This window comes from Macaca fascicularis, chromosome 1 (assembly GCF_037993035.2).
Source record: "Macaca fascicularis isolate 582-1 chromosome 1, T2T-MFA8v1.1".
Lineage (NCBI taxonomy): Eukaryota > Metazoa > Chordata > Mammalia > Primates > Cercopithecidae > Macaca > Macaca fascicularis.
Genome location: NC_088375.1, coordinates 31,221,458 through 31,246,840, shown reverse-complemented (window position 1 = coordinate 31,246,840; position 25,383 = coordinate 31,221,458). Strand labels below are relative to the sequence as shown.

The 25,383-nt window shown below is 38.7% G+C and overlaps 2 protein-coding genes and 1 long non-coding RNA gene across 6 annotated transcripts in view; 1 reads left to right on the top strand and 2 right to left on the bottom strand.

Annotated features, from left to right (window-relative positions):
* The window catches only part of ANKRD45 (ankyrin repeat domain 45), a 71,592-nt gene that overhangs the window by 28,862 nt on the left and 17,347 nt on the right, over positions 1-25,383 (top strand). For 3 of the 4 annotated variants that reach the window (XM_065526883.2, XM_065526847.2, XM_005540027.5), the window contains 2 exons: positions 3,117-3,284; positions 24,746-24,840. In XM_065526883.2, the coding sequence (XP_065382955.1) occupies positions 3,117-3,284; positions 24,746-24,840 (263 nt within the window). The remainder of the gene's footprint in view (positions 1-3,116; positions 3,285-24,745; positions 24,841-25,383) is intronic. The other variant, XM_074014405.1, reaches the window with a different exon arrangement.
* LOC141408502 (uncharacterized) lies at positions 6,985-12,799 on the bottom strand. The gene is made up of 2 exons (XR_012423587.1): positions 12,478-12,799; positions 6,985-9,946 (listed from the first exon to the last, which is right to left on the bottom strand). It is a non-coding gene; the product is annotated as an uncharacterized lncRNA (long non-coding RNA).
* Positions 13,715-15,508, bottom strand: TEX50 (testis expressed 50). Its single transcript, XM_005540025.4, has 2 exons — positions 14,991-15,508; positions 13,715-14,017 (listed from the first exon to the last, which is right to left on the bottom strand). Exons 1-2 carry the CDS (start codon positions 15,312-15,314, stop codon positions 13,808-13,810), a joined length of 534 nt encoding a protein of 177 aa, XP_005540082.1. The 5' UTR covers positions 15,315-15,508; the 3' UTR covers positions 13,715-13,807.

The window sequence follows — 25,383 nt, the reverse complement described above, 5'->3', positions numbered from 1 at the left end:
ACTCATCCTTTTTTATGGCTACACGGTATTCCATGGTGTATATGGGCCACATTTTCTTAATCCAGTCTGTCACTGATGGTCATTTGGGTTGATTCCAAGTCTTTGCTATTGTGAATAATGCTACAATAAACATACGTGTGCATGTGTCTTTATAGCAGCATGATTTATAATCCTTTGGGTATATACCCAGTAATAGGATGGCTGGGTCAAATGGTATTTCCAGTTCTAGATCCTTGAGGAATCGCCACACTGTTTTCCATAATGGTTGATATATACCTACTTTTTACCACACATAAAAATTAATTACAGGTGATTGTAAGACATGAATGTATAAAGCAAAATATTTTAAACTTTTTGAAAAATAGAGGAGTATTGCTATATTCTTGAGACATCACAGAGCATCTTGAGATATAAAGAACCCAACCACTAAGGGAAAATATCTCTCTGTCAGTCTATCTATCTAAATTTTGAACTATGCCCAAAAGGTTTCATAAACAAAGTGACAAAATAAGCCACAAAGGATATATCTATGTAAAAGACAGTCTACTAATTAATAGGCTTAGAATTCAACCCAATAGAAAAATAGGCAGAGGTTAGGAACATGCAATTTATGGGAGAGAAACTCTCATGGCCAATAAATAAATGAAAATAAGTTTAACTTCACTATAAAAGCAAATGTAAACAATGGGCTACCATGACTCATCAGAGTCAGAAAAATTTAAATATTTGACAGTATTAAACATTGCTGAAGATGTAGGAAATGGGAGTTCCTTCACTCTGAGGAGGGATTATAAATAGATGTAATCACTTTTGAGAACATTTATATCAAGTTGTTAATGGACATACCTGATGATCCTAATTTCCATTTCTAGAGATATGTCTTTGGGAAACTCTCACACATGCTTACAAGAAGACATAAGTGTAAAAATGATTATTCAAGCCTTGCTTATAACAGTTAATCACTGGAAATAAATAATAGGAGGGTAGATAAATACATTATGGTATTTTCATACAATGGAATATTACACAATAATTAAAAGGAATGAATTAGCTTTTTGGGTATTAAAATGGATAACTCTCAAAAATATTGAGGCAAAAATCAAGTTACTAAAGGATTCTGTAATAAATTCGTTAACAGCATGGATTTTACAGCCAGACTACCTGAGTTAAAACTCCAGCTTTCCATTAACTTGACTATGTGACTTGGGCAAATTATATAACCTTTCTGTGCTATGGTGTCTTCATCTATAAAAATGAGGATAATAGTAATATTTAAAACACTATATAAAGGAAAAGGAGAGACCCAAATCAGTATTTGGCAGTGTTCCCTAACACTATTCAAGGAAGGTTATATTGTGACTGGTTGACATGAATATTGCCATCTTTTTGGTAGGTATTTTCCAATGTGTGGGAATAGGTGTATACTCTATTAAGACTTGATGATACATTCTAAAATATTCTGTTTCTTCATTCTGATTGTATGTCACCATGAAACCTTATTTAGAGAGGGGATTCCTAAGCTAAGTGTTGCAGGTGCTCCTGGTTTCTTCTTGCTGCTTATAGGAAAATACCAGAGGAAAAATAAATTGAGAAAAGGATAATTTGGGAAATTGCAAGCCTGTCTATATGGCAAAGACATGAAAATTAAGATTCACTGTCAGAAAAGCATGCTTCAGAGAAAAAACTGAGTATATGACTCTACAACCTTCTGTTGACACGTTGGATCAAAAAGTTCAGAGTGGCTGGGTGCGGTGGTTCATGCCTGTAATCCTAGCACTTTGGGAGGCCAGGGAAAGACTGCTTAAGCCCAGGAGTTCCAGACCAGCCTGGGCAATATACTGAGACTCTGTCTCTACAAAATGTTTAAAAAATTATTGGCTAGGTGCGGTGGCTTATGCCTATAATCCCAGCACTTTGGGACGCTGAGGCGAGTGGATCATGAGATCAAGAGATCAAGATCATCCTGGCCAACATGAGGAAACCCCATCTCTACGAAAAATACAAAAATTAACTGGATGTGATGGGGCATGCCTGTAGTCCCAACTACTCCAGAGGCTGAGGCAGAATAGCTTGAACCCGGGACACATAGGTTGCAGTGAGCCGAGATCGTGCCACTGCATTCCAGCCTGGCAACAGACAGACTCTATCTAAAAAAAAAAAAAAAAATGATCTGGGCATGCTGGCATGAGCCTATGGTCCCAGCTACTCGGGAAGCTGAGGTGGGAAGATTGCTTGAGCCCAGGAGTTCGAGGCTGCAGTGAGCTATTCATGCCACTGCACTCTAAACTGGGCAACAGAGAGAGACCCTGTCTGAAAAAATAGTTTAGAGAATTTAGACACAAGAGATTAAGGGAATGACTGGGGTTATCCCTTTATCACACCAGGAAGCCTCTAGAAAGCTTAAGAGTATTGTCCCTCTGTGCAATAAAGTGAATTGCAGTAAAAAGAAGTATGTATGTCCTTGTGGGCAAGTTCAAACAATGATCTTTGATTTAATTTTTTAAAAATCAATCTGAAAAAAATTTAAAGATGCCTTCCATATCCTTCTTGTTTACAATTATACCTCATGGCAGTCACTTGAGAAAGTCTAAGAAATGACTTTCTAATTTGATGGGCCATAATTTTAGCTTTAATTAAAAGAATTTCCAAACCTAAGGTATACACAGTTTTAATAATTTGTATGATTGTGCTAACAATAATGCTAGAGTGGTTAGAGTTTGATAAAAATTCTTTACAATCACAGTCCAGTTGTGTTTAGAATAGATGACCGTTAGGGAGATTGCCATCTTCCTCCCATGATGTTGAAGAGCTCAGGCTTCAGATAGTCTATGTTGGCATCTTGCATCCGTCATTTACTGTTTGCCAGAGATGTTTCCTTGGGCCAGTTTCTTACCCCACCTGGACTTTAGTTTCCTTGTCTATAAAATGAGAACTGTAATAGTTCTGACATCATAGTGGTTTTATAAAACTAAATGAGTTTTCTATATGTAAGACAGAATAGTGCCTGGCCCATGGTAATTGTTCAATACTTGATCACCATTATGATCTTCCACTACGTAAATTAGCCTAAAACAGTGTTGTCTGTTTGATCTCACCATCTTCATTCCATTTGTTAGGGTATACACTCTTACACTGTGCTGCAGCCTGGGGTCGTTTGGAAACTTTGAAAGCACTGGTAGAACTGGATGTTGATATAGAAGCTTTGAACTTCCGGGAAGAAAGGGCTCGAGACGTTGCTGCTAGATATTCTCAGACTGAGTGTGTTGAATTCCTGGACTGGGCAGGTAAGCAAGCTCACAAGGGGTTGGCAAACTGACCGATGTGATGAGTTTTTCTCCTGTGAGTTACAGGATATGTCACCTTTTTTCACAGTGTTTTATTTGTAGATACAACCACAGTCATAGTTGACAATAATACATGAAATTTCCCCCTCTTTCTTTATTTTGCTATTGGCCATAAACATTGTATTTATTAGGAACTGTACATATTGGAAGCTTGTTGATTTACCAACTTCTGTCTCACCAATAATTTTCTATGAGAAAATAATTTCTATAAGAAGATTATTGTATGTTCAATATATATGTTCAAGGCCATTGTTTGAGAGACTCAGGCAAAATAGATCATTTCTTAAATGTTTAAAAAAATAGCATATTTGAGTAATATATTTGATTCTTCAAATATAAAAGGTTGTAACAATAATTTTAGAAAGGTTTATTTAGGCTAAATTAATTTATAGTGCTAATAGTCAGAATAGTAGCTACCCTTATGGCATGGGGGAACTTCTGGGATGTGATGTTCTTTTTCTTAATCTGGTTGCTGGTACATGGGTATGTTTCTTTGAAAATTCGTTGAGCTGTACACATAGGTTTTGTATTTTTCTGTTTGTAAGTTATACTTCAATACAAAGTTCAAAAAACAGTACTATTTTGTCTGTTGCTAATATTTTGCATATATACTTCCACAACCTGGTAAAATATAGCTTAAAGAGATTTCAGGAAGATGTACCTTTGTAACTAAGCTAGTGCTTATGAAGTTCACAGCATTTATTTTGCAAGGCTATCTGCATTTCTGTTTTTAGCAAGCATTTATTGAATTTCCATTGTGAGTATAGTATTGCTGTAGATACAATTGGTTGTTCCTGCCCTCTGGATATTTGTTAGGTGGGAGATTATAAGTTATGGACACATTCAACAATTGTTTAAAAATATCAGAAAGACTGTGATTAAAGGTTAAAATTGGCGGAGCCGGTATTCCGTGCTACAGGGTGGTGGGAGAATAGGAAGTCAGAGCATGTTGGGCTTGAGCTGGGCCTTGAAGAATGGATGGGATTTGAATATGCAATATAAAGGGAAAGGGCATGAGCAAAATCTTAGAGCTGTGAGTGAAAGTGGCGTGTTGGAGGATGGTGACAAGATTGCCTTATTGAGCAGTGGGTCATAGTTTCCACAGGTAGGCTATAACGTAGGTAGAATAATAAAAGGGTTAAGTACATGTCCTCTTGAGATTGAGTTTAAATACTGGTGTCCCTACTTGAAACTTATGTGACCTTGGACAAGGTGCTTAAATTCTCTATACCTCAGTTTTCTTCTCTGAAAAAGGGGCCAATAATATAGTTCCCACCTTTTGAGGATTACTGTGAAAATTAAATGAGATGATATAAAGCAGTTACCACAATACCTGGCATTTGGTCAGCACTTGAAAAATGCTGCTGCTTTTATTACACCGTACCCTTAAATGCTTGGCTAAGGTGTTTTTATTTTATTCTGGGAGCCACTGAAAGTTTTTATGTGGAACAGGAAGAGGATGAAAGTGATCTTGAGGAAGATTCAGCTGGTAGTGGTAAGGTGCATGTTCATCAATAGAATGAGAAAGGGACTAGAATAATTAGTATAAATAAGGAAATTAAAGGAAGGAAACACATTTGGGAAGAAAGAGATGAATTGTGCTTTGTAGATTATAATTAACTGTCCACTTGAACTGTTTTCTATAAGCAATCTTATGTCAATATCTTTTATTTTTATGATTTGATCTGTAAGTAAAATGAAAACACAAATAACAAATAATTCAGTTGATCCCCCCATGATTAGTAATTTTAGGTGAAATTCACATTCCATAATTTTTCTTTTTTTTTTTGAGATGGAGTTTCGCTCTTGTTGCCCCAGTTAGAGTACAATGGCATGATCTCGACTCACTGCAACCTCTGCCTTCTGGGTTCAAGTGATTCTCCTGCCTCAGCCTCCCAAGTAGCTGGTATTACAGGCATGCGCCACTATGCCTGGCTAATTTTTGTATTTTTTAGTAGAGACAGGGTTTCGCCATGTTGGTCAGGCTGGTCTCGAACTCCTGACCTCATCATCCGCCCTCCTCAGCCTCCCAAAGTGCTGGGATTATAGGCATGAGCCACCATGCCCAGCCCATAATTTAAAATCCATTTTGGAAAAATGACCCATAGTACTTAAAAATCACAATTCAAGGACAAAGTTTGCTGTAACTTTTCTGAGAAGTTTTTTGGGGCTTATGGGTGTGAGGTATTATTGGTTTCCTTCTTCATAATATCCATCTGTTTAATTTGGGTCCTTAGGTTCTTGGAGCAATTATACCTAATATGTCTCAGTGGTGAAAAGAAATGAAAACTATAAAAAGCAAACTAGTATTGTGTTTCCAGATCAATGATTAAATTAATATTGGAGTTTCATAGAAATGTAGCTGTGGAATGTCAGAAACATAAATAACTCAATATAAAATTTAACATTTATATAATTCAGCCTTACTATTTGTTTAATTCAGTCTTATTCAGAATGGAGTTTCATAGTAATGTGGCTGTGGAATGTCAGAAACATAAATAACAGAAAATTTAACATTTATTTAATTCAGTCTTATCAAGAATGTATATCACTTCTATTTCTTCTAGTGATTAGAGTAGGAGTTACCTGGGGAGAATTAAAGGATTCAGAAATCCCTACCCCAAATAGTCTTCTCCATTCTACTGAAAATTCCAGTAGTAGAGATAAGATAAATTTCTTTGGGTTTTAGAGGTTTGGGGATTTTTTAAGTCTTCAATAGTTCACCATTAAAATAAATATATATTAATGTTCTTTTAGAGGGAATTAGCTAACTTTTCAGAACTCTGAAGGTATGAAACAAACATTTATAGAAATGTGAAGGTCGGGTTGTGCTAAGATGGAATGGAGGTAAAGGGAGTCTGGAAAGTGGAACAAAATAAACCTTTCATAATCCATAGTAGCCCAAGCCAGGTACTATTCTTTTCTGCTACTTATAAAACTGTAAAGTTTATTACTGTTTCAAGGATTAGTTTTGAAAAGTTTTTTTCCTCTCTTATAATGATGGCAGATATGTTATAGATATATTTTTCTGGGATTTTTCAAGATATTTTAAGTCAAATCATCTGTCCCAGTCTCAGGCCTATCTCCTAGTTGTTCTTTGAAAAATATGGTAACCATAGTTTAAAAAATTGAATTGTCTTTTCAACAAAAGCCTGAAATTAAAAAAAGTTAATCTATAATTCATCATTATACTGAAAATGAAAACATTTATACTTAAAAAATTAATATATTCTTTAATATTTCCATGCTATTTTAGCAATCTGAAGTAGGAAATTAAAAGTCTTTCTGTGGTTATAAAATTTTCTCAGGAAGGCTGGGTGCAGTGGCTCACGCCTGTAATCCCAGTACTTTGGGAAGCCAAAACGGGTGGATCACCTGAGGTCAGGAGTTCAAGACCAGCCTGGCCAAGATGGTGAAACCCCATCTCTACCAAAAATACAAAAATTAGCTGGGCACGGTGGCAAGAGCCTGTAATCCTAGCTACTCGGGAGGCTGAGGCAGGAGAATTGCTTGAACCAGGGTGGCAGAGCTTGCAGTGAGCCGAGATGGAGCCACTGCATTCCAGCCTGGGTGACATAATGAGACTCTGTCTCAGAAAAAAAAAAAAAAAATCTCAGGAAAATAAGACAAATCACAGCTATTATTTATCAGAGATTTATTGAAACACTAAATTAAGCTTCTGTTATATACATTGGTTAATGATTAGTAATCTAACACATTAAAAATAACAAAATACTTAAACATGTAGCAGTGATAGTGTATGTTGGGAACAGGTGGTCGGAGTCACACAAATCAACACTGAGACAAAGGATCTCTTAGCAAGGCTAGTTTACTTTCTGCAGAAAGGGTGCTGCTCACTAGCAGTCTTGCCACAAGGGCACACACGAACAAAAGAGACAGGGTCATTTATAACCTGGTGCATCCATCCTACTGCTGTGTCCGGTTTCCACTGGCTGGAACAGGACCTCACATTCTGTACTCGACCTGATTGGCTAGCAACTTAGAACTTCCCAAAAGAGGCAAAGGCAGAGGAGAACAAAGGAAGAGAGGAAGTAACTTTTGGAATGCTGAGAGAGGCAAAAACACTTCCAAATAAGGAAAGAGGAACAGGCTATGACCTAATGCTTGATTGGACCTGTTCAGGCAAGCCAGGGCAAATATCTAGGCTAAAATGTGGAGCTAAGAACAGAGTATATTGATTTCTTTATTACAACTAGCAGAATTTAAGAATATTAGCACAGGTCTTTGAGTAAATTTTGCTTCTAAGAGAGGTTACTATCTATTCTGAATTAGACTGAGAGGAATGTCCCTTTGAAGAGGAACCTGTATTTCATTTTCTACAATTCCCCCCTCTTTTATTTTATAATTCCTCTTTAAACTTGTTTAACATGTCTTGACTCAATTGCTCTGTTTGTCCTTCTAAGAGAAGTAATCATTCTGATTAGGGTGGAGGAAAGTTAGGAATTAGCTTTGTAACAGTGGCAGAGACAAGTTTTTGTATAAAACTTTGAAGGCAGGGAATAATACAACAGCCTGTGAGAATAAGTATACCAATAACAAGAGGTAATGAGGTGAGAATTGAAGTCAAAATCCCTTTCCATCCACTAAACCAATGTTCTATCTTTTGGAAAAAGGATCATCTAGTCCAGAATTTTTGGCAAGTTCACTGGATAGGGCTGTTAATCCTTGCAGCACTCTTGTTATAGTTCCGTCAGGGGCAGTATTATTAGGAATAAAGGTACAACATTGAGTTTCAATCATGATGCAAACATCTCCCTTTTCTGCTAATATCATATCTAAGGCTATTCTATTTTTCCAGGCCATCTGGCTGCTAATATCATATCTAAGGCTATTCTATTTTTCCAGGCTGGTAGGTCTTAGTTGCTCAGCTATCCCTTTGAAGGAGTCCCTAGTATGATTTACAAATCATTGCTGATTGTAATATAGTTTATCCAGTCTGCATTTTTATTTATAGATTTATAGTTAACCACCAGAACAATGTAGATTCAAATCCTGTAGCTATTTGATTCCATGCTTTAAACTTATCTGGCACTCCTCATGGGACCCCAATAACATCTATGTAAACCTGAGGATCAAAGGACTCATATGGAGTTTCCCTTGGCCTGCAGTGTCTTGTTTTTACTTTCTCAGATTGATGAAACGCCAGGGTGAAGGGGATAGTCAATTGGATTAGAGCACAAGTACTGCTCCAATTATAAGGCAGAGTATCCAGTAAAGGTCCTCCACAGTACCACCATCCATCTGCTCGGGGACTGATGGGCAAGCTTCTGGATAGGCTTGAGTTCCTTGCATCTTTTTATGCTTCCAAGGAACACCAAATTCTCCCCCTGCTGTGCAAGGCATGAAGTAAACGTGGCATTTAGAGGTGGAAGCTGGATTGCCCTCCAGGCCTGACCCTCAGGGTGTCGAACTTCAGGAAACAGCAGAGAGAACTTGGCGTGATGGATTATCCCAAGCAGTGGGATTCTGGAAGACAGCCACCATACAGTCCATGCCTGGTCAACAAGGAGACCATCTGAGTGGAAAGGGACAATCTGGGCCTCTGGTCTACCGTGTGCACAAGCGTAACAATCGCTTTTATTTAAAGTGCAAATGGAATATTTAATCCATTTCAGCCAGGTATTTGCATCTTGATATCCTGTCTCAATAGCTAAGGTCTGTCTTAGATATTTCACTTTCACAATAGACACTCTAGTTTTATCATTAGGTGTCGGAGTAACTGGTGTGGGATTTAAAAATGAGGATACTGAAGAAGGGGAAGATGGGGGAATAATGCGTATCTTAAAAATGCCTAGGGGGTCTTTTCCATTTACATCAATCCCCATACCATAGAAGTGAGCAAGGGCAAGTTTAGAGTCAGTTAAAGTGGAGGTGGTGAGAGAGAGGACAGGGTTACACTGATAAGGCTGACAGTTAGAAGGGGTAGTCCCTTTAGTGAAATAGATGAGGGGTTTTAGATTTGCACAAACCTCCTCCGTGGAAGTCTAACCTTGCTCCTGAGTAGTTCAAAGGACATAGTTCCAGCTACTACAAGGTTACCAGGCTGTAGGAGCAGAGAATTGGTGTCTCAGCTGCAGGCAATCACAACTATGAGTGCTAGGAGTAACTGTGTCAGTCAGAGGGCTGGGGCATAAATATTTGTGTGAAAAGGCTAGCTGTCATTAATCCTTCACATCTCCACAAGGTATGACAGAGCAAGCATTAAAGGCAATGGTCTGAGGTGGGTCAGACTTAGTTATATTAATAACAAAGGACCTAATAACAGAATAAGGAGAGGAAAGGAAGCAATATAGAAGGTACATGAAAATTAAGCTTTCTTTAACTTTAACTTGGTAGGGCTCAATCCTGGTACAGCAACCCATGATTCTGACGAGGAAGATGCTTTCTTGACTCGAGTATGGTGGGTCCATCCTTTCTCAGCTGTGTGGACGGCAGTCTCGGTGATTAACAGCACCAGATAGGGGCCTTCCCAGCTGGGCTCGAGTTTTCCTTCCTTCCACCCTTTGATGAGAAGGTGGTCCCCGGGTTGGTGCTGGTGTTCTGGAAATTCTAGTGGTGGCTGGTGCTAAGAGACCTTTGACCTTAAGAGAAGAAAAGGTAGAGGAGAGACCAAGTATATAATTTCTGAGGAACTGATCCTTAGTTTTAAACGTAGGAACATCAGCTGAGGAATGTAAATAAGGCAATCCATATAACATTTCATATGGAGACAGGCCTGTATCCTTTCAGGGAGCTGTCCTGATCCTCAGTAAGGCAATGGGAAGACATTTGGTCCACAGTAAACGAGTTTCTAGAACTAATTTGGTTAAGTGGTTCTTTAAGGTCTGATTCATCCTTTCTACCTTCCATGATGAAGATGGATGCCACAGGATATGATACTCCCATCTAATGTTTAAAACCTGGGATAGCTTCTTAATGACATGGGCTGTGAGATGGGTTCCATTGTCCAAGTCCATATTCTCTATTAGCCTACATTTGGGTGCTATATTCTCCATTAATGCTTTAACTACATAATTAGCTGTTGCATTTGAAAAGGAGGTAGCTTCAGTCTAGTGAGTGAGATGATCTACTCTTACCAACAAATACTTTAGGCAACTGATTGGGGTCATTTCACTGCAGTTCATTTGAACGCTTTGGAATGGCCTTAGTCCTGGATCCCTGCACCTTGGAGGTGATTTCTTTATGACTTGTTTGTTGGTTTTCTTACATATTAGACAACTATTTGTAACTTGCTTGGCTAGGGTATGAATTCCTATACACCCACGAAGTCTGAGAACTGTGGTTAAGACCTCCCTTATGAGAGGTTTGGATAACATCTTCCTTTGATCTAGTAATACCCATTTTCCTTCTGTGTTCTCTTTAGCTTCTATTTTTATTAACTTTTCCTTTTTTAGTGGAAGAGAAGATGGGGACTGCAGTAGGGGAAGGAAGGCAAGGAATTAAGTGAAAGGCATTTTAGAAGAAACAGCAGCTTGTTTGGTTATCTGACCTGCAAGGTCATTTGGTTATTTCCCTGACTTGTGAAAGAAAAGTCCTTTATGCCCTGGGACATGTACAATAGCTATCTCTTCTGGCAACTGGAGATTGTCTAGGACACGAACAATTAGTTCTTTGTGGACTAGATCTTGGCCTTTACTGTTAATAAGACCTTGCTCGGCCGGGCGCGGTGGCTCAAGCCTGTAATCCCAGCACTTTGGGAGGCCGAGACGGGTGGATCACGAGGTCAGGAGATCGAGACCATCCTGGATAACACGGTGAAACCCCGTTTCTACTAAGAAATACAAAAAACTAGCCGGGCGAGGTGGCGGGTGCCTGTAGTCCCAGCTACTCGGGAGGCGGAGGCCGGAGAATGGCGTGAACCCGGGAGGCGGAGCTTGCAGTGAGCTGAGATCCGGCCACTGCACTCCAGCCTGGGCTACAGAGCGAGACTCCGTCTCAAAAAAAAAAAAAAAAAAAAAAAGACCTTGCTCAGCCCAAAGTTTTCTAACTGTTAGTACCACTCCAAAGGCATACTTAGAATCAGTATAAACAGTTCCTTCTTTGTTCTGCAAATATTTCAAAGCTTGATTGAGTGCAAACAGGTCACAGGTTTGGGCAGACTAATTATTGGGCAGTCTTCCTGACTCTACTTCTTCAAGCGTTTCTCCATCAATTACTGAATACCAATTATGTTTTTCTACTTTGACTGTTTTGGAGGAACCATCTATAAACCAGTGCCACCCTGTTTTAAAAGGGGCCTCTCCTAGATCTGGCCTGACTTTTGTTTGGTAGTGAACTCTATAGACACAAGTGTTTTTTAAATTTGGGTCTCCTGCCAAGAAACCTGCTGGGTTGAGTGAATTATCAGTAGTCAAGGTTAAATCATCTTTTTCTACTAAAATAGCCTTATATTTCAAGATTCTGGAGTTAGTAAGCCACCTTCCTGCTTTTGATTTTAAATAGCTCTAACTTGGTGGGGTATGCTTGCAGTTTATTTCCCCACAAAGGTTAATTTTTTACTTTCTTCAACTAATACTGCTGTAGCTGCAGCTCTTTATCTTCTCTTACTCGAAACATTTCCTATCTTCAAGTTTTTGGGTGGTGCCTGACTAGAATAGGCCCCTTCCCTGGAGCTTTCAACCCCCCTTGCTCCTTGCTGGAGGTTTCTAGCACTCCTGGGTGCGGTGGCAGCGGCAATGGGGGAGAGGGGCTTGGCTCAACCTCTCCTACTAGAGGCTTCTTGCCCTCCCTTCCTTTGGAGGCTTGCCAAGGGCCTTTTCCCATGTTGAATCCTAGATAGGCCCAATTCTTTGTGCTAGGGATGTCTCGCCTATTCTTTTCCCGGGAAGGCTCAATCCCCCAGATCCTTCAGACTGGGGATATCTTGGCTGTCCCATCCTTAAAGGCTTGCAAAAGGCTCAATCTCTCATACCAGAGATGTCTCGCCGATTCTCTTTCCCTGGGAGGTTAACCTTCCCCTCCTTTTCCCTTTTGGAGGTTCCTTACACCCTTCCTGTTTGTGTCCACACACTCTGTCCAGCAACAGACTGGTAATCGTTCACACACACACACTCAGCTTCCAAAAGCTGACCACCAAGGAAGTACTTTGCCACCCTCTTGCAGCTTTTCCTACCTTGGCCTGTGCATGGAGTCACCTGGTCACTGCAGTCCCACAAGCCTCTCTCTTTCCCCGCGTTGCTGAGAATCCAACTATATTCCTTGCACCAGGTAGGTCCTGGCTCTCCTCCTGGGGCTGCTGCAATGGGCGGCAGGGCACCTCCCCATGAGAGAGGACCAAAGACTGTCCCAGAGGGGAATGTTAATCACCTATGGGCCACCAAATTGTTGGGAACAGGTGCTCAGTGTCATAAAAATCAACACTGAGACAAAGGATCTCTCAGCAAGGCTAGTTTACTTTCTGCAGAAAGGGTGCTGCTTGCTAGCAGTCTTGCCACACACGAACAAAAGAGACAGAGTCATTTATAACCTGATGTGTCCACCCTACTGCTGTGTCCAGTTTCCATTGGCTGGAATGGGACCTCACATTCTGTACTCAACCTGATTGGCTAGCAACTTAGAACTTCTCAAAAGAGGCAAAAGCAGAGGAGAACAAAGGAAGAGAGGAAGTAACTTTTGGAATGCTGAGAGAGGCAAAACCACTTCCAAATAAGGAAAGAGGAACAGGCTATGACCTAATGCTTGCTTGGACCTGTTCAGGCAAGCCAGGGCAAATATCTAGGCTAAAATGTGGGAGCTAAGAACGGAGTATATTGATTTCTTTATTACAATTAGCAGAATTTAACAATATTAGCTCGGGTCTTTGAGTAAATTTTGCTTCTAAGAGAGGTTACTTTCGTTTTTGTTTTTTTTTTTTTTTTTTTTTTTTTTTGAGGCGGAGTCTGGCTCTGTCGCCCAGGCTGGAGTGCAGTGGCCGGATCTCAGCTCACTGCAAGCTCCGCCTCCCGAGTTCCCGCCATTCTCCTGCCTCAGCCTCCCGCGTAGCTGGGACTACAGGCGCCGCCACCACGCCCGGCTAATTTTTTGTATTTTTAGTAGAGACGGGGTTTCACTGTGTTAGCCAGGATGGTCTCGATCTCCTGACCTCGTGATCCGCCCGTCTCGGCCTCCCAAAGTGCTGGGATTACAGGCTTGAGCCACCGCGCCCGGCCGGTTACTTTCTATTTGGAGTTAGACTTGGAGGAAAGTCCCTTTGAAGAGGAACCTCTATTTCATTTTCTACAGTATACAATTTATTCTCTAGTACTTTAGTAAGTCCGGGTTCTTTTTTAATTGAATGGAAGTAACATTTCAACCCAGGCTTCTTTGGAAAATTTTAGTAAAGATTGTGGCAAAAAATTTATAAAGGTTTATAAAGGTTTCCAAAGAACCATTTTTATCCTTAGATGATAGATTTCTTTTGTGATCTCTATATTTGACTAAGCTACATTTGCATATGCATATATTTAGTGTCTTCTGGCTCCTTCTTCTTTACTCTTCTTCTTTAATTTGCAGTGCTTAATTTTCTTAGAGGAAGGATGGTAAGACCTGTGATCCCAGATCTTGTATATCGCTGATGCTGTGGTTGCCACTCTGTAGAGTGTTTTGTCAATGTTGTAGATGAATGGGCTTTCTAGATCATTACCAGGTTTTTCTAATGAGGCTTGGTTTTTCAGCTAAAAGGGGAAAAACAATATAGATTTTATCTACATAAAATAGTAGAGTTCAATACTATAGCAGAGTTAATAATATAGTTCAAATTCAATTTGTGTTCTAAATGTGTAAAGAAACTTTGTTAAAACAGCACACATCAATTATTTATACAAAAGGAAGGTTACTATAGAAGAAAGGTATAAATGCAGAGGAAATGTTATCTATATGCCACATATATGATCCTTATCACCATCAGCAAATAATTAGTGTGTTCTATGTTTAGGGTACTCTCTTGTGAGAAATTATTTGATTAGCAAAATGTATTCCTTTACTAAAGAACCTCAAGATACAATACCATAAAGTAACAGTCATTTTAAAAATAAGAAAACATTTATAAATATCTAATTCTTCTGAAGGTCAATGAGGTTTTGTTTTTTGATCAAAGAGCTTTTAAGGTTGCCTCTGAAACTATGGTGTCATCTATTGGCAAAGTGGGAAATTATGTAATAGTTTAAAAACTCCTTTTCCCAGAAAGTTGTTTTAATATTAGCAATTAGTTTATAGCCCATATAAAAATTACATGACAACTTTTGTACTTAGATTTCTTAGATACATCTGGAAGAGTTCTAAGAGATCTCTTGTTACAGATCCTTTTATGGATGAGGCAACTGAGAAAGAGCAAATGACTTACCTAAGGACCCAGACAGATAACTTGATTTTCCATACATTCTCCAAATGGTAGCACACTACTTTTTTTGGTGTGTTTTGTAACTTGAAGTAGAGGGAACTAGATGATTCTAAGGACCTAATTCAATACACATTTGTTCAATACCTAGTATGAGCAAGACACTGTGCTAGACGCTGAGGATGATGGGAAGTTGGGGGAAGGTTACAATGAGGAATAAAACACGGTACCCTCTCTCAAAGAAACGAGTAATATTATTTTCTAAACCCTTAGAGATTTTGTAACTATTACTACTTGTATCATGAATTCACCTTTTTTTGGTGTTTCTTCCATTTCATCCACAGGTAATGCACAGACAAAACAAATAAGATGAAAAAGAGAGCTTGCAATAAATTATAAATGAGATATAAACAACCCTGAAATATATCCATGTTAGCAAAGTCACAGCATAGTTTATCCAGAAGATAAGGCAGACGGTGAGATGGAGAACCCTTAAATTTCCAATAATGTACTTCTTCTGGAAGAATCTCCCATCCAACCTTTGTCCAGATAGTTCCATCACAAATGCAGAAACTCTCCCCAAAGAAGCAGATAAGCAACAGAGAAAAAATCAGTGGTAGTCCTTGATTAGACATCCTTCTTTGTCAACTGAAAAAAAAGTAGCTAAAATTTAGCTATTTTAAAATAGCTAAATTAGCTAAATAATAAAATAAAATAGCTAAATTCCCTATGAAGGGAAGCAGAAATGAGCTATTTAGCTAATGAGCTATTAGCTAAAATGGTGCTTCAATAAAAGCACTTCATATAACCTTGCCAGTCAGCAAAATATGCCCAGCAAAGGATACACTGATGATCACTGTAACATTATCAGTCATAGTGACTCAGGGGTAAGTTCAGTGACGTCATAAAGAACCACATTGGAACTAAAAGGTGTCACCTGACCAATCACATTGAGTTTCTTAAAGATACTTTTTTGTTGTTGTTGTGTTGTTGTTTTGCCAGAATGGTTTCAGCTTCTTCAATTTTCCTTAAAATGAACACTTTACTAATATTTTGTTAGCTAATAAATTCAACTACAGTCATATTAATAGAATCTTATGGAAATAATTTACTCATATCACCTCTAACCTTTCTTCTGAAGCACTGCAGTTTTACATTTACTTAAAAAATAGTATACCACTTCACATAACCTAGTATCTGCTTTTATTTTTTTGTTTGGGAATGTCCTTCCCTTCAAATAGTTCAACAAATATTGAGTGCCTATCCCTTATAATATATTCCTGTGGTGGTGATGTGGTCCTATCAGGTAGTGGGTAAGGGGTGAGGAAGGTGGCATGGTATATGATGAAAAGATGGGACATAGACCTTGCCTTTAAGGAGTGTACAATCTAGAGGTAAAAGCAAAAACCAATGTAATAATTAAAATGATTCTGATTTCATTATAAAAAATAAATATTATAAAAATAAATATAACAAATTGTAAGTAAATAAAATTATAAACACATAACCGTTGAGAGGGCAATGAGTTCCACTTGGGGGAATTAGGAAATTTTGCAGAAAAAGATATGTGAGTGGGCTTTAAAGAATGAGTGGAATTTTTGTAGGTGGCAGTGTAGAGAGGCTATCTAAGATTGGGGAAACATAGTAAGCAAAGACATTTTGTGTAAGCATTCATATAACAAATATTTGTTGAGTGCTGACTGTGTGCTAAACACTGTTCTAGGAGCTGAGAATACGTACACAGTGTAGCCCAAAACAGAATCATTAACCTTCATAGAGTTTACTTTCTAGTAGGGGGATACAGAAAATAATTGTATCTATCTAAATCTATGTGTCTGTATCTGTGGAGTGCTATGGTGATATGATACATCATTGTAGTTTTGATTTGCATTTCTCTGGATGATCAGTGATGTTGAGCACCTTTTCATATACTGGTTGCTATTTTGTATGTCTTTTGAGAAATGTCTATTCACATCTTTTGCCCATTTAAAAAATAGGATTATTAGATTTTTTTCCTATTGAGTTGTTAGAGCTCCTTATATATTCTGGTTATTAATCCCTTGTCATATGGGTAGTTTTCTTCCATTCTGTGGGTTGTCTCTTCATTTTGTTGATTGTTTCCTTTGCTGTGCAGAAGCTTTTTAATGTCATAATCCCATTTGTTGATTTTTTTCTTTGGTTGCCTCTGCTTGTAGGGTATTACTGAAAAAATCTTTGCCCAGACCAGTATCCTGGAGAGTTTCCCTATTGGGAGAACCTGCTCCCAATAGTTAACGTGGGTTCTTTTCTATTTCCTAGGTGTCTCGGCTGGTTTGAGAAATAAAGGGAAAGAGTACAAGAGAGAAAAATTTTAAAGCTGGGTGTCCAGGGGAGACATCACACGTTGGCAGGTTCCGTGATGTTCCCCAAGCCATAAAACCAGCAAGTTTTTATTAGCAATTTTCAAAAGGGGAGGGAGTGCACGAATAGGGTGTGAGTCACAGAGATCACATACTTCACAAGGTAATAAGATATCACAAAGCAAGTGGAGGCAGGGTGAGATCACAGGACCACAGGATGGAGCGAAATTAAAATTGCTAATGAAGTTTCGGGCACGCATTGTCATTGATAACATCAGGAGACAGGGTTTGAGAGCAGACAACCTGTCTGATCAAAATTTATTAGGTGGGAATTTCCTCCTCCTAATAAGCCTGGGAGCACTACAGGAGACCTGGGCTTAGTTCATCCCTTTGGCTTCGACCATAAAAGGCAGCCGCCTTAAGGGGTCCGTTCATAGACCTACCCTCAGGGCGCATTCTCTTTCTCAGGGATGTTCCTTGCTGAGAAAAATAATTCAGCGATATTTCTCCTATTTGCATTTGAAAGAAGAGAAATATGGCTCTCTTCCACCTGGCTCACCTGTGCAGTCAGGCTCCAAGTCTTATCTCCCTTGTTCCCTAAAGATTGCTGTTATCCTGTTCTTTTTTCAAGGTGCCCAGATTTCATACTGTTCAAACACACACGCTCTACAAACAATTTGTGCAGTTAACACAATCATCACAGGGTTCTGAGGCGACATATATCCTCCTCAGCTTATGAAGAAAATGACAGGATTAGGAGATTAAAGACAGGCATGGGAAATCACAAGGGTATTGATTGGGGAAGTGATAAATGTTCATGAAATCTTCACAATTTATGTTCAGAAATTGCGGTAAAGACAGGCGTAAGAAATTATAAAAGTATTAATTTGGGGAACTAATAAATGTCCATAAAATCTTCACAATTTAAATTCTTCTGCCGTGGCTTCAGCTGGTCCCTCTGTTGGGGGTCCCTGACTTCCCGCAACATTTCTCAAATGTTTTCTTATAGTAGTTTCATAGTTTGAGGCCTTATATTTAAGTCTTTAATTCAGTTTGATTTAATTTTTGTATGTGGTGAGAGATGGGGTCTAGTTTCATTCTTCTGCTTATGGATATCCAGTTTTCCCAGCACCATTTATTGAAGAGACTGTCCTTTCCCCAATGTATGTTCTTGGCATCTTTGTCAAAAGTGAGTTCACTGTAGATTTATGGATTTATTTCTAGGTTCTTCATTCTGCTCCATTGGTCTATGTGCCTGTTTTTAGGCCAGTCCCATGCTGTTTTGGTTACTATAGCTCTATAGTATAATTTGAAGTCAAGTAATGTGATTCCTTCAGTTTTTTTGTTTTTGTTTTGCTCAGGATGTCTTTGGCTATTCTGGGTCTTTTTGGTTCCACAAAAATTTTAGTATTGTGTTTTCTATTTCTGCAAACCATGTCATTAGTATTTTGATACCAATGTATTGAATCTGTACATTGCTTTAGGTAGTATGAGCATTTTAACAATAGCGATTCTTCCAATCTATGAACATGGAATGTCTTTCCATTTTTTGTGTCCTCTTCAGTTTCTTACATCAGTCTTTTATAGTTTTAATTATAGAGATTTTTCACTTTTTGGGTTAAGTTTATTCCTAAGTATTTTATTTTCTTTGTATGTATTGTAAATGGGGTTACTTTCTTGATTTTTTTTTTTTCAGATTGTTCACTGTTGGCCTATAGAAATACTACTGATTTTTGCATGTTGATTTTGTATCCTGCAATTTTACTGAATTTGTTTATCAGTTCTAATAATTTTTTTGGTAGAGTCTTTACACTTTTCCAAATATAAAATTATATCAGCTGGAATCAAGGATAATTTTACTTCCTCCTTTCCAATTTGGATGCCCTTTATTTTCTTCTCTGATTGCTCTAGGTAAGACTTCCAACACTACATTGAATAACAGTGGTGAAAGTGGGCATTCTTGTCTTATTCCAGATCTTAAAGGAAAGGCTTTCAGTTTTTCCTGTTCTACATTACACCAGCTGTGGGTCTGTCATATGTGGCTTTTATTGTGTTGATGTATGTTCCTACTATACCCAGTTTTTTGGGGGCTTTTACATGAAACAATATTAAATTTTAGCCTCAATTAAAATGATCATATGGTTTGTGTCCTTCATTCTGTTGATATGATGTATCACATTAGTTGATTTGCATTTGTTGAAACATCCTTGCATCCTTGGGATAAATGTCACTTGGTCATGATGATAGTCATGATGAATGATCTTTTCAATGTGTGATTGAATTCAGTTTGCTAACATTTTGTTGAGGATTTTTGCATCAGTGTTCATCAGGGAGATTGGCTTGTAGTTTTGAGGGTTTTTTTTTGTTTTTTTTTTTTAAGTATCTTCATCTGGTTTTGGTATCAGGGTAATAATGGCTCTGTAAAATGTATTTGGAAGTATTTCCTCCTTCTCTATTTTTCAGAATAGTTTGAGTAGGAATGGTATTAGTTCTTTAAGTGTTTGGTAAAACGGCATGAAGCTATTGGGTCCTGGGCTTCTCTTTGCTTGGAGGCTTTTTATTACAGCTTTCATCTCGTTACTTGTTATTGGTTTATTCAGATTTTGGATTTCTTCATGGTTTAAACTTGTAGGTTGTTTGTGTCTAGAACTTTATCCATTTATCTTAAGTTTTCCAATTTATTGGCATATATTTGCTCATAGTAGCCTCTAATGATCTTTTGAATTTCTGTGGAATTGGTTGTAATGTCTTCTTTTTCATTTTTTCTGATTTTTAAAATTTGGGCCTTTATTTCTTAGTCTGGCTAATGGTTTGCCAATTTTGTTTATCTTTTCAAAAAACCAACTTTTCATTTCATTGATCTTTTGAAATTTTTTTAAAATTTCAATTTCATTAATTTTTGTTAGGATCTTTTTTATTTATTTTGTTCTACTAATTTTGGGTTTGGTTTGCTCTTGGTTTTCTAGTTCTTTAAGATGTATTGTTAAGGTGTTTATTTGAAGTTTTTGTATTTTTTTAATGTAGGCGTTTATTGCTATAAACTTTCCTCTTAGTATTGCTTTCATTGCATTCCATAGTTTTGGTATATTGTGTTTCTATTTTCATTTGTTGCAAGAATTTAAAAAATTTCCTTCTTATTAGTAATTTCTTCATTGACACACTGTTCATTCAGAAGCATACTGTTTCATTTCTATGTGCTGTATAGTTTCCAAAATTCCTCTTGTTATTGATTTCAGGCTTTATTCCATTGTGGTCAGAGAAAATACTTGATATAATTTTAACTTTTTTTGAAACTTTTAAGACTTTTTTTGTGGCCTAATATATGGTCTGTCCTTGAGAATGATCCATGTGCTGAGTAGAAAAATGTGCCTTGTGCAGTCATTGAATGAAATGTTCTGTAAATATCTAGTAGGTCCATTTGGTCGGTAGTGCAAATTAAGTCCGATGTTTCTTTTTTAATGTTCTGTCTGGATGATCTGTCCAGTGCTGAAAGTGGGGTGTTGAAGTCTCTACCTATTATTGTATTGGGGTCTATCTCTCTCTTTAGCTCTAATAATATTTGCTTTAAATATCTGGGTGCTCCAATGTTGGGTGCATGTATGAATATACATGCATGTTATATCCTCTGTTATATCCTCTTGCTAAAGACCTTCTTTGTATCTTTCATAGTTTTTTTCTTGAAATCTATTTTGTCTGATGTAAGTATACTACTCCTGCTCTTTATTGGTTTCCATTGACATGGAATATCTTTTTTATCCTTTTATTTTCCACCTATGTGTGTCTTTATAGGTGGAGTGTGTTTCTTATATGTAACAGATAATTGGATCTTTGATTTTTATCTCTTCAACCACTCTATGTCTTTTGATTGGAGAGTTTAGTCTATTTACATTCAGTGTTATTATTGGTAAGTAAGGACTTACTCCTGCCAGTTTGCTATTTGTTTTCTGGTTGTTTTGTGGTCTTATATTCCTTCTTTCCTTCCTTCCTGTCTTCCTTTTAGTGAAGGTGATTTTCTCTGATAGTATGTTTTAATCTCTTGCTTTTTATTTTTTGTGTCTCTGTTTTTTTTTTTTTTTTTTTTTTTGGCAGAGTCACCCAGATTGGAGTGCAGTGGCACAATCTTGGCTCACTGTAACATCTGCCTCCTGGCTTCAAGTGATTCTCCTGCTTCAGCCTCACTAGTAGTTGGGATTACAGGCATGCACCACCATGCCAGCTAATTTTTATATTTTGAGTAGCTGGTCTCAAACTCCTGACCTCAAGTAATCCACCTGCCTTGGCCTCCCAAAGTGCTGGGATTATAGATGTGAGCCACCATGCCCAGCTTTGTTGTATGTTTTTTGATTTGAGATTACCATGAGACTTTCAAATAGTATCTTATAGTTCATTATTTTAGACTGATGACAACTTAATATAGATTGTATAAACAAGCGAAGAGAAAAACAAATAAAAACTACATTTTAACTTCATTCCCCTCCAACTTTTTACCTCTTTGTTGTTTTTATTTATATCCTATTGTACCATCTATGTCTTGAAAATTGTTACGTTTGATAGGTTAATCTTTTAGTCTTTCTATTCAAAATATGAGTAGTTTACCCACTGTAATTACAATGTCATACATAGTATTTTGTGGTTTTCTGTGTACCTACTATTACCAGTGAGTTTTATATATTCTGATGATTTCTTATTGCTCAACCACATCCTTTTCTTTCAGATTAAAAAACTCCCTTTAGCATTTCTTCTAGGACAAGTCTAGTGTTGATGAAATCCCTCAGCTTTCGTTTGCCTGGGAAAATATTTCTCTGATGTGTTTGAAGGATATTTTCATGGATATACTGTTCTAGGGTAAAAGTTATTTTCCTTTAGCACTTTAAATATGTCATGCTACTCTCTCCTGGCCTATATGGTTTCTACTGAAAAGTCTGTTGCTAGAGGTATTGGAGTTCCATTATATGTTATTTGTTTCTTTTCTCTTGCTGCTTTTAGGATCTTTATCCCTGATTTTTGGGGGGTTGATTATTAAATCTTGAGGTAGTCTTCTTTGGGCTAAAACTGCTTGGTGTTCTATAATCTTCTAGTGCTTGAATATTGATATATTTCTCTAGGTTTGGGAAGTTCTTTTTTATTAATATTATTCCTTTGAATAAATTTATTCCTTTGAATAAACTTTCTACCTTGATCTCTCTCTACCTCTTCCTTAAGGCCAGTAACTTTTAGATTTGCCCTTTTGAGGCTGTTTTCTAGATCTTATAGGAGTGCTTCATTGTTTTTTATTCTTTTTCCTTTTGTCTCCTCTGACTGTATTTTCAAATAACCTGTCTTTGGGCTTTCTTTCTTCTGCTTGATCAATTCTACTGTTAAGAGACTCTCATGCATTGTTTGGTACGTCAATTGCATTTTTCAGCTCCAGAATTACTGCTTGATTCTTTTAAATTGTTCCAAACTCTTTGTTAATTTTATCTGATAGGATTCTGAATTCTTTCTCTGTGTTATCTTGAATTTCTTTGAGTTTCCTCAAAATAGCTATTTTGAATTCTCTGTCTGAAAAGTCACATATCTCTTTCACTCTGGGATTGGTCACTGGGGCCTTATTTAGTTTGTTTGATGAGGTCTTGTTTTTCTGACTGATCTCCTTGCTTGTGGATATTCATTGGCATCTGGGCATTGAAGAGTTAGATATTTATTGTAGGTATTGCAGTCTGGGCTTGTTTGTACCTGTCCTTCTTGGGAAGGCTTTCTAAGTATTTGAAGGGACTTGGGTGTTGTGGTCTAAGTTTTTGGTTACTCTGGCTGTATCTGCATTAGGGGGCACCCCAATCTCAGTAACGCTGTGGCTCTTGCAGACTTGTAGAGATACAGTCTTGGTGGTCTCGGGTAAGATGTGGGAAAATGCCCTGGATTATCGGGCAGAAACGCTTTTTTTCTTTTCTTACTTTCCCCTCAACAAACAGAGTCTCTCTCTCTGTGCTGAGTTGCCTAGAACTGGGGGTGGGGGTAACACAAGCACCCCTGTGGCCACCACCACTAGGACTACCCTGGGTCAGACCTGAAGCCAGCATGGCACTGGGTCTTGCCCAAGGCCTGTGGTGACCACTGCCTGGTTATTGCTTATATTCATTCAAGGCCCAGTGGTCTACAGTCAGCAGTTGGCAAATACAGCCAGGCATGTGTCCTTCCCTAAAGGCAGCAAGTTCCCCCAGGCTCTGGGTGGGTCCGGAGATGCCATCTGGGAGTCAAGTCCTAGAGTCAAGAACCTTAGGAATCTAGCTGGTACTCTGTTCTACTGCAGCTGAGCTGGCACCCAAGCCATAAGACAAAGTCCTTCCCACTTTTCCTCTCCCCTTTCTTCTAACACAGTAGTCTCTCCCTGCGGCAACCACTGCCCAAACCCACAGCAAGTACCACCTGGCTTCTGCTGATATTCACTCAAGGCCCAAGGGCTCTGCAATCAGCCTGTGGTGAATACTGCCCAGCATGGGTCTCTCCTTTCAGGGCAGTGGGCTCTCCAGGTCCAGGCAAGACCCAGAAATGCTCTCCAGGAGCCAGGGACCTCAGGATCCTGCTTGGTGTGCCACCCCACTGTGGCTGAGCTGGTACCCAGGTTGCAAGACAAAGTCCCATTTACTCTTCCCTCTCCTTTCGTCAAGCAGAAGGTGTCTCTCCCCATAGTCACTACAGCTGGGGAATGTTCTGGGTCACCCTTGAAGCCAGCATGGCTCTGAGTCTCACCCAAGGCCCGCGGTGAGTACTGCCTGGGTATCACCGATGCTTATTTAGGACCCCAAGGGCTCTTTAGTCAGCAGGTGATGAATCCTGCCAGGACTGGGTCCTTCCCTTCAAGGCAACTGGTTCCCTTTTGGCCCAGGATATGTCTAGAAATATCACCTTGGAGTTAGGGCCTGGAATGGGGGCCTCAGGACTCTGCTTGGTGCCCTGTTCTACTGTGGCTGAGCTGGTATCCAAGTTGCAGGATAAAGTGTTATTCACTTTTCCCTCTCTTCTCCTCAAGCAGAAGAAAGGAGTCTCTCCCAGAGCTGTAAGCTATGTCACCTGGGATTGGCAGAGGGGTGGCAAGCACTCTCATGGCCATTCAGGCTAGTGTCTCACTAGGTGACGTGCACCCCGAGACAACTGGCTCTGATCCCTGCATAGCACTAGGACTTGCCCAGGAATTGCAGACCTCGTGGCATAGATGGCCTTTCAAGTTTATTTAGGACCCCATAGCACTTTAGCCTGTAGTGGTGGGGCCTGCTGGAACTCAGATTCCAACTGTTGGGATGTGCGTCCCCTCTGGCTAGTGCTGGTCTAAATGCTGCATCCATGGGTGCCAGCTGAATTCTGCCCCATGTTGCTTTCTACTATGATGAGAAGCATTGAGCTGTAGTGCAAAGTCCCACAATCACTGTGCTCTCCCTCCCTCAAGCATACAGATTCTCTGTCTGCACTGTGTGGCCATTGCCAGGGGTATGGGGGAAATGTGGTGTAGGCAGTTCAAAACTGTCTTTCCTGCCCTCTTCAGTGCCTCTTTCCTTAATATGATGTTAAAATGAGGTACTGTGATTGCTTACCTGATTCTTGGTTCTCATGTTGGTGCTTTTTTTGTATGGATAGTTGTTCAATTTGGTGTTTCTGTGGGGTGGGGTGGACAGTGGAGGCTTCCATTTGACTATCTTGCTCTGCCTCTTGTCTTTGTCTTGTCATGTGTGTGTTTCTGTCCATTCTTTCAGATGCAAGACTGACTCTGAAAAAATATATTGCAAAAGTCTCTTTAGCTGTTACTGACACTGAAAAGGGATCAGGGAAACTCCTTAAGGAAGACAAGGTACTGTATTGTGATTATTGCTTGTTCTGTGGTGTTTTGAGAATTTTGTCTTATATTTTAATTTTTGCACTGATGTTCTAAAGGCACGTAGTGGTCCTTACTTCCTCCTTCCTCCCTCTTTCTTTCCTTCTTCCCTCCTACCTTCCCTTCCTTTCTTTATAAACCTCTAATAGAGGATAGTCTGATCAAAACTAAAATAAATAGTATTAAAGAGTGACATAGAGATGTACTAAGTATCAAACCCAGCGACATGGCTGAATCTTAGAAATGTAATATTGAGTAAAAAAAAAAAATCAAAGACTACATAGATTTTTATAAAGCTCAAAAACAAGCAATTACAAACTATATAATTTAGGGATGCCTACATATGGGAATAAAACTATTTAAAAAGTCAAGCGAAGGGATAAGCACAGATCATAGTTATCTCTTGAAGGCAGTCAGGGGGCTGGGATGGGGAGGGACAGAAGCTGCATTAATAGTACTGGTAGTGTTCTGGTTCTTCTGTTGAGTAGTAGGGTCCAAAATAATACAATGGAAATATTC

What these genes read in the sequence shown, in the direction of transcription:
- TEX50 (XM_005540025.4), bottom strand. Translation starts at nt 15,314, where the DNA reads ATGTCTAATCAAGGACTACCACTGATTTTTTCTCTGTTGCTTATCTGC. An exon ending in GGAAGAAACACCAAAAAAAG is followed by an intron (nt 14,018 to 14,990) that starts GTGAATTCATGA and finishes TTCCCCTTTTAG; the next exon opens with CTGAAAAACCAAGCCTCATT.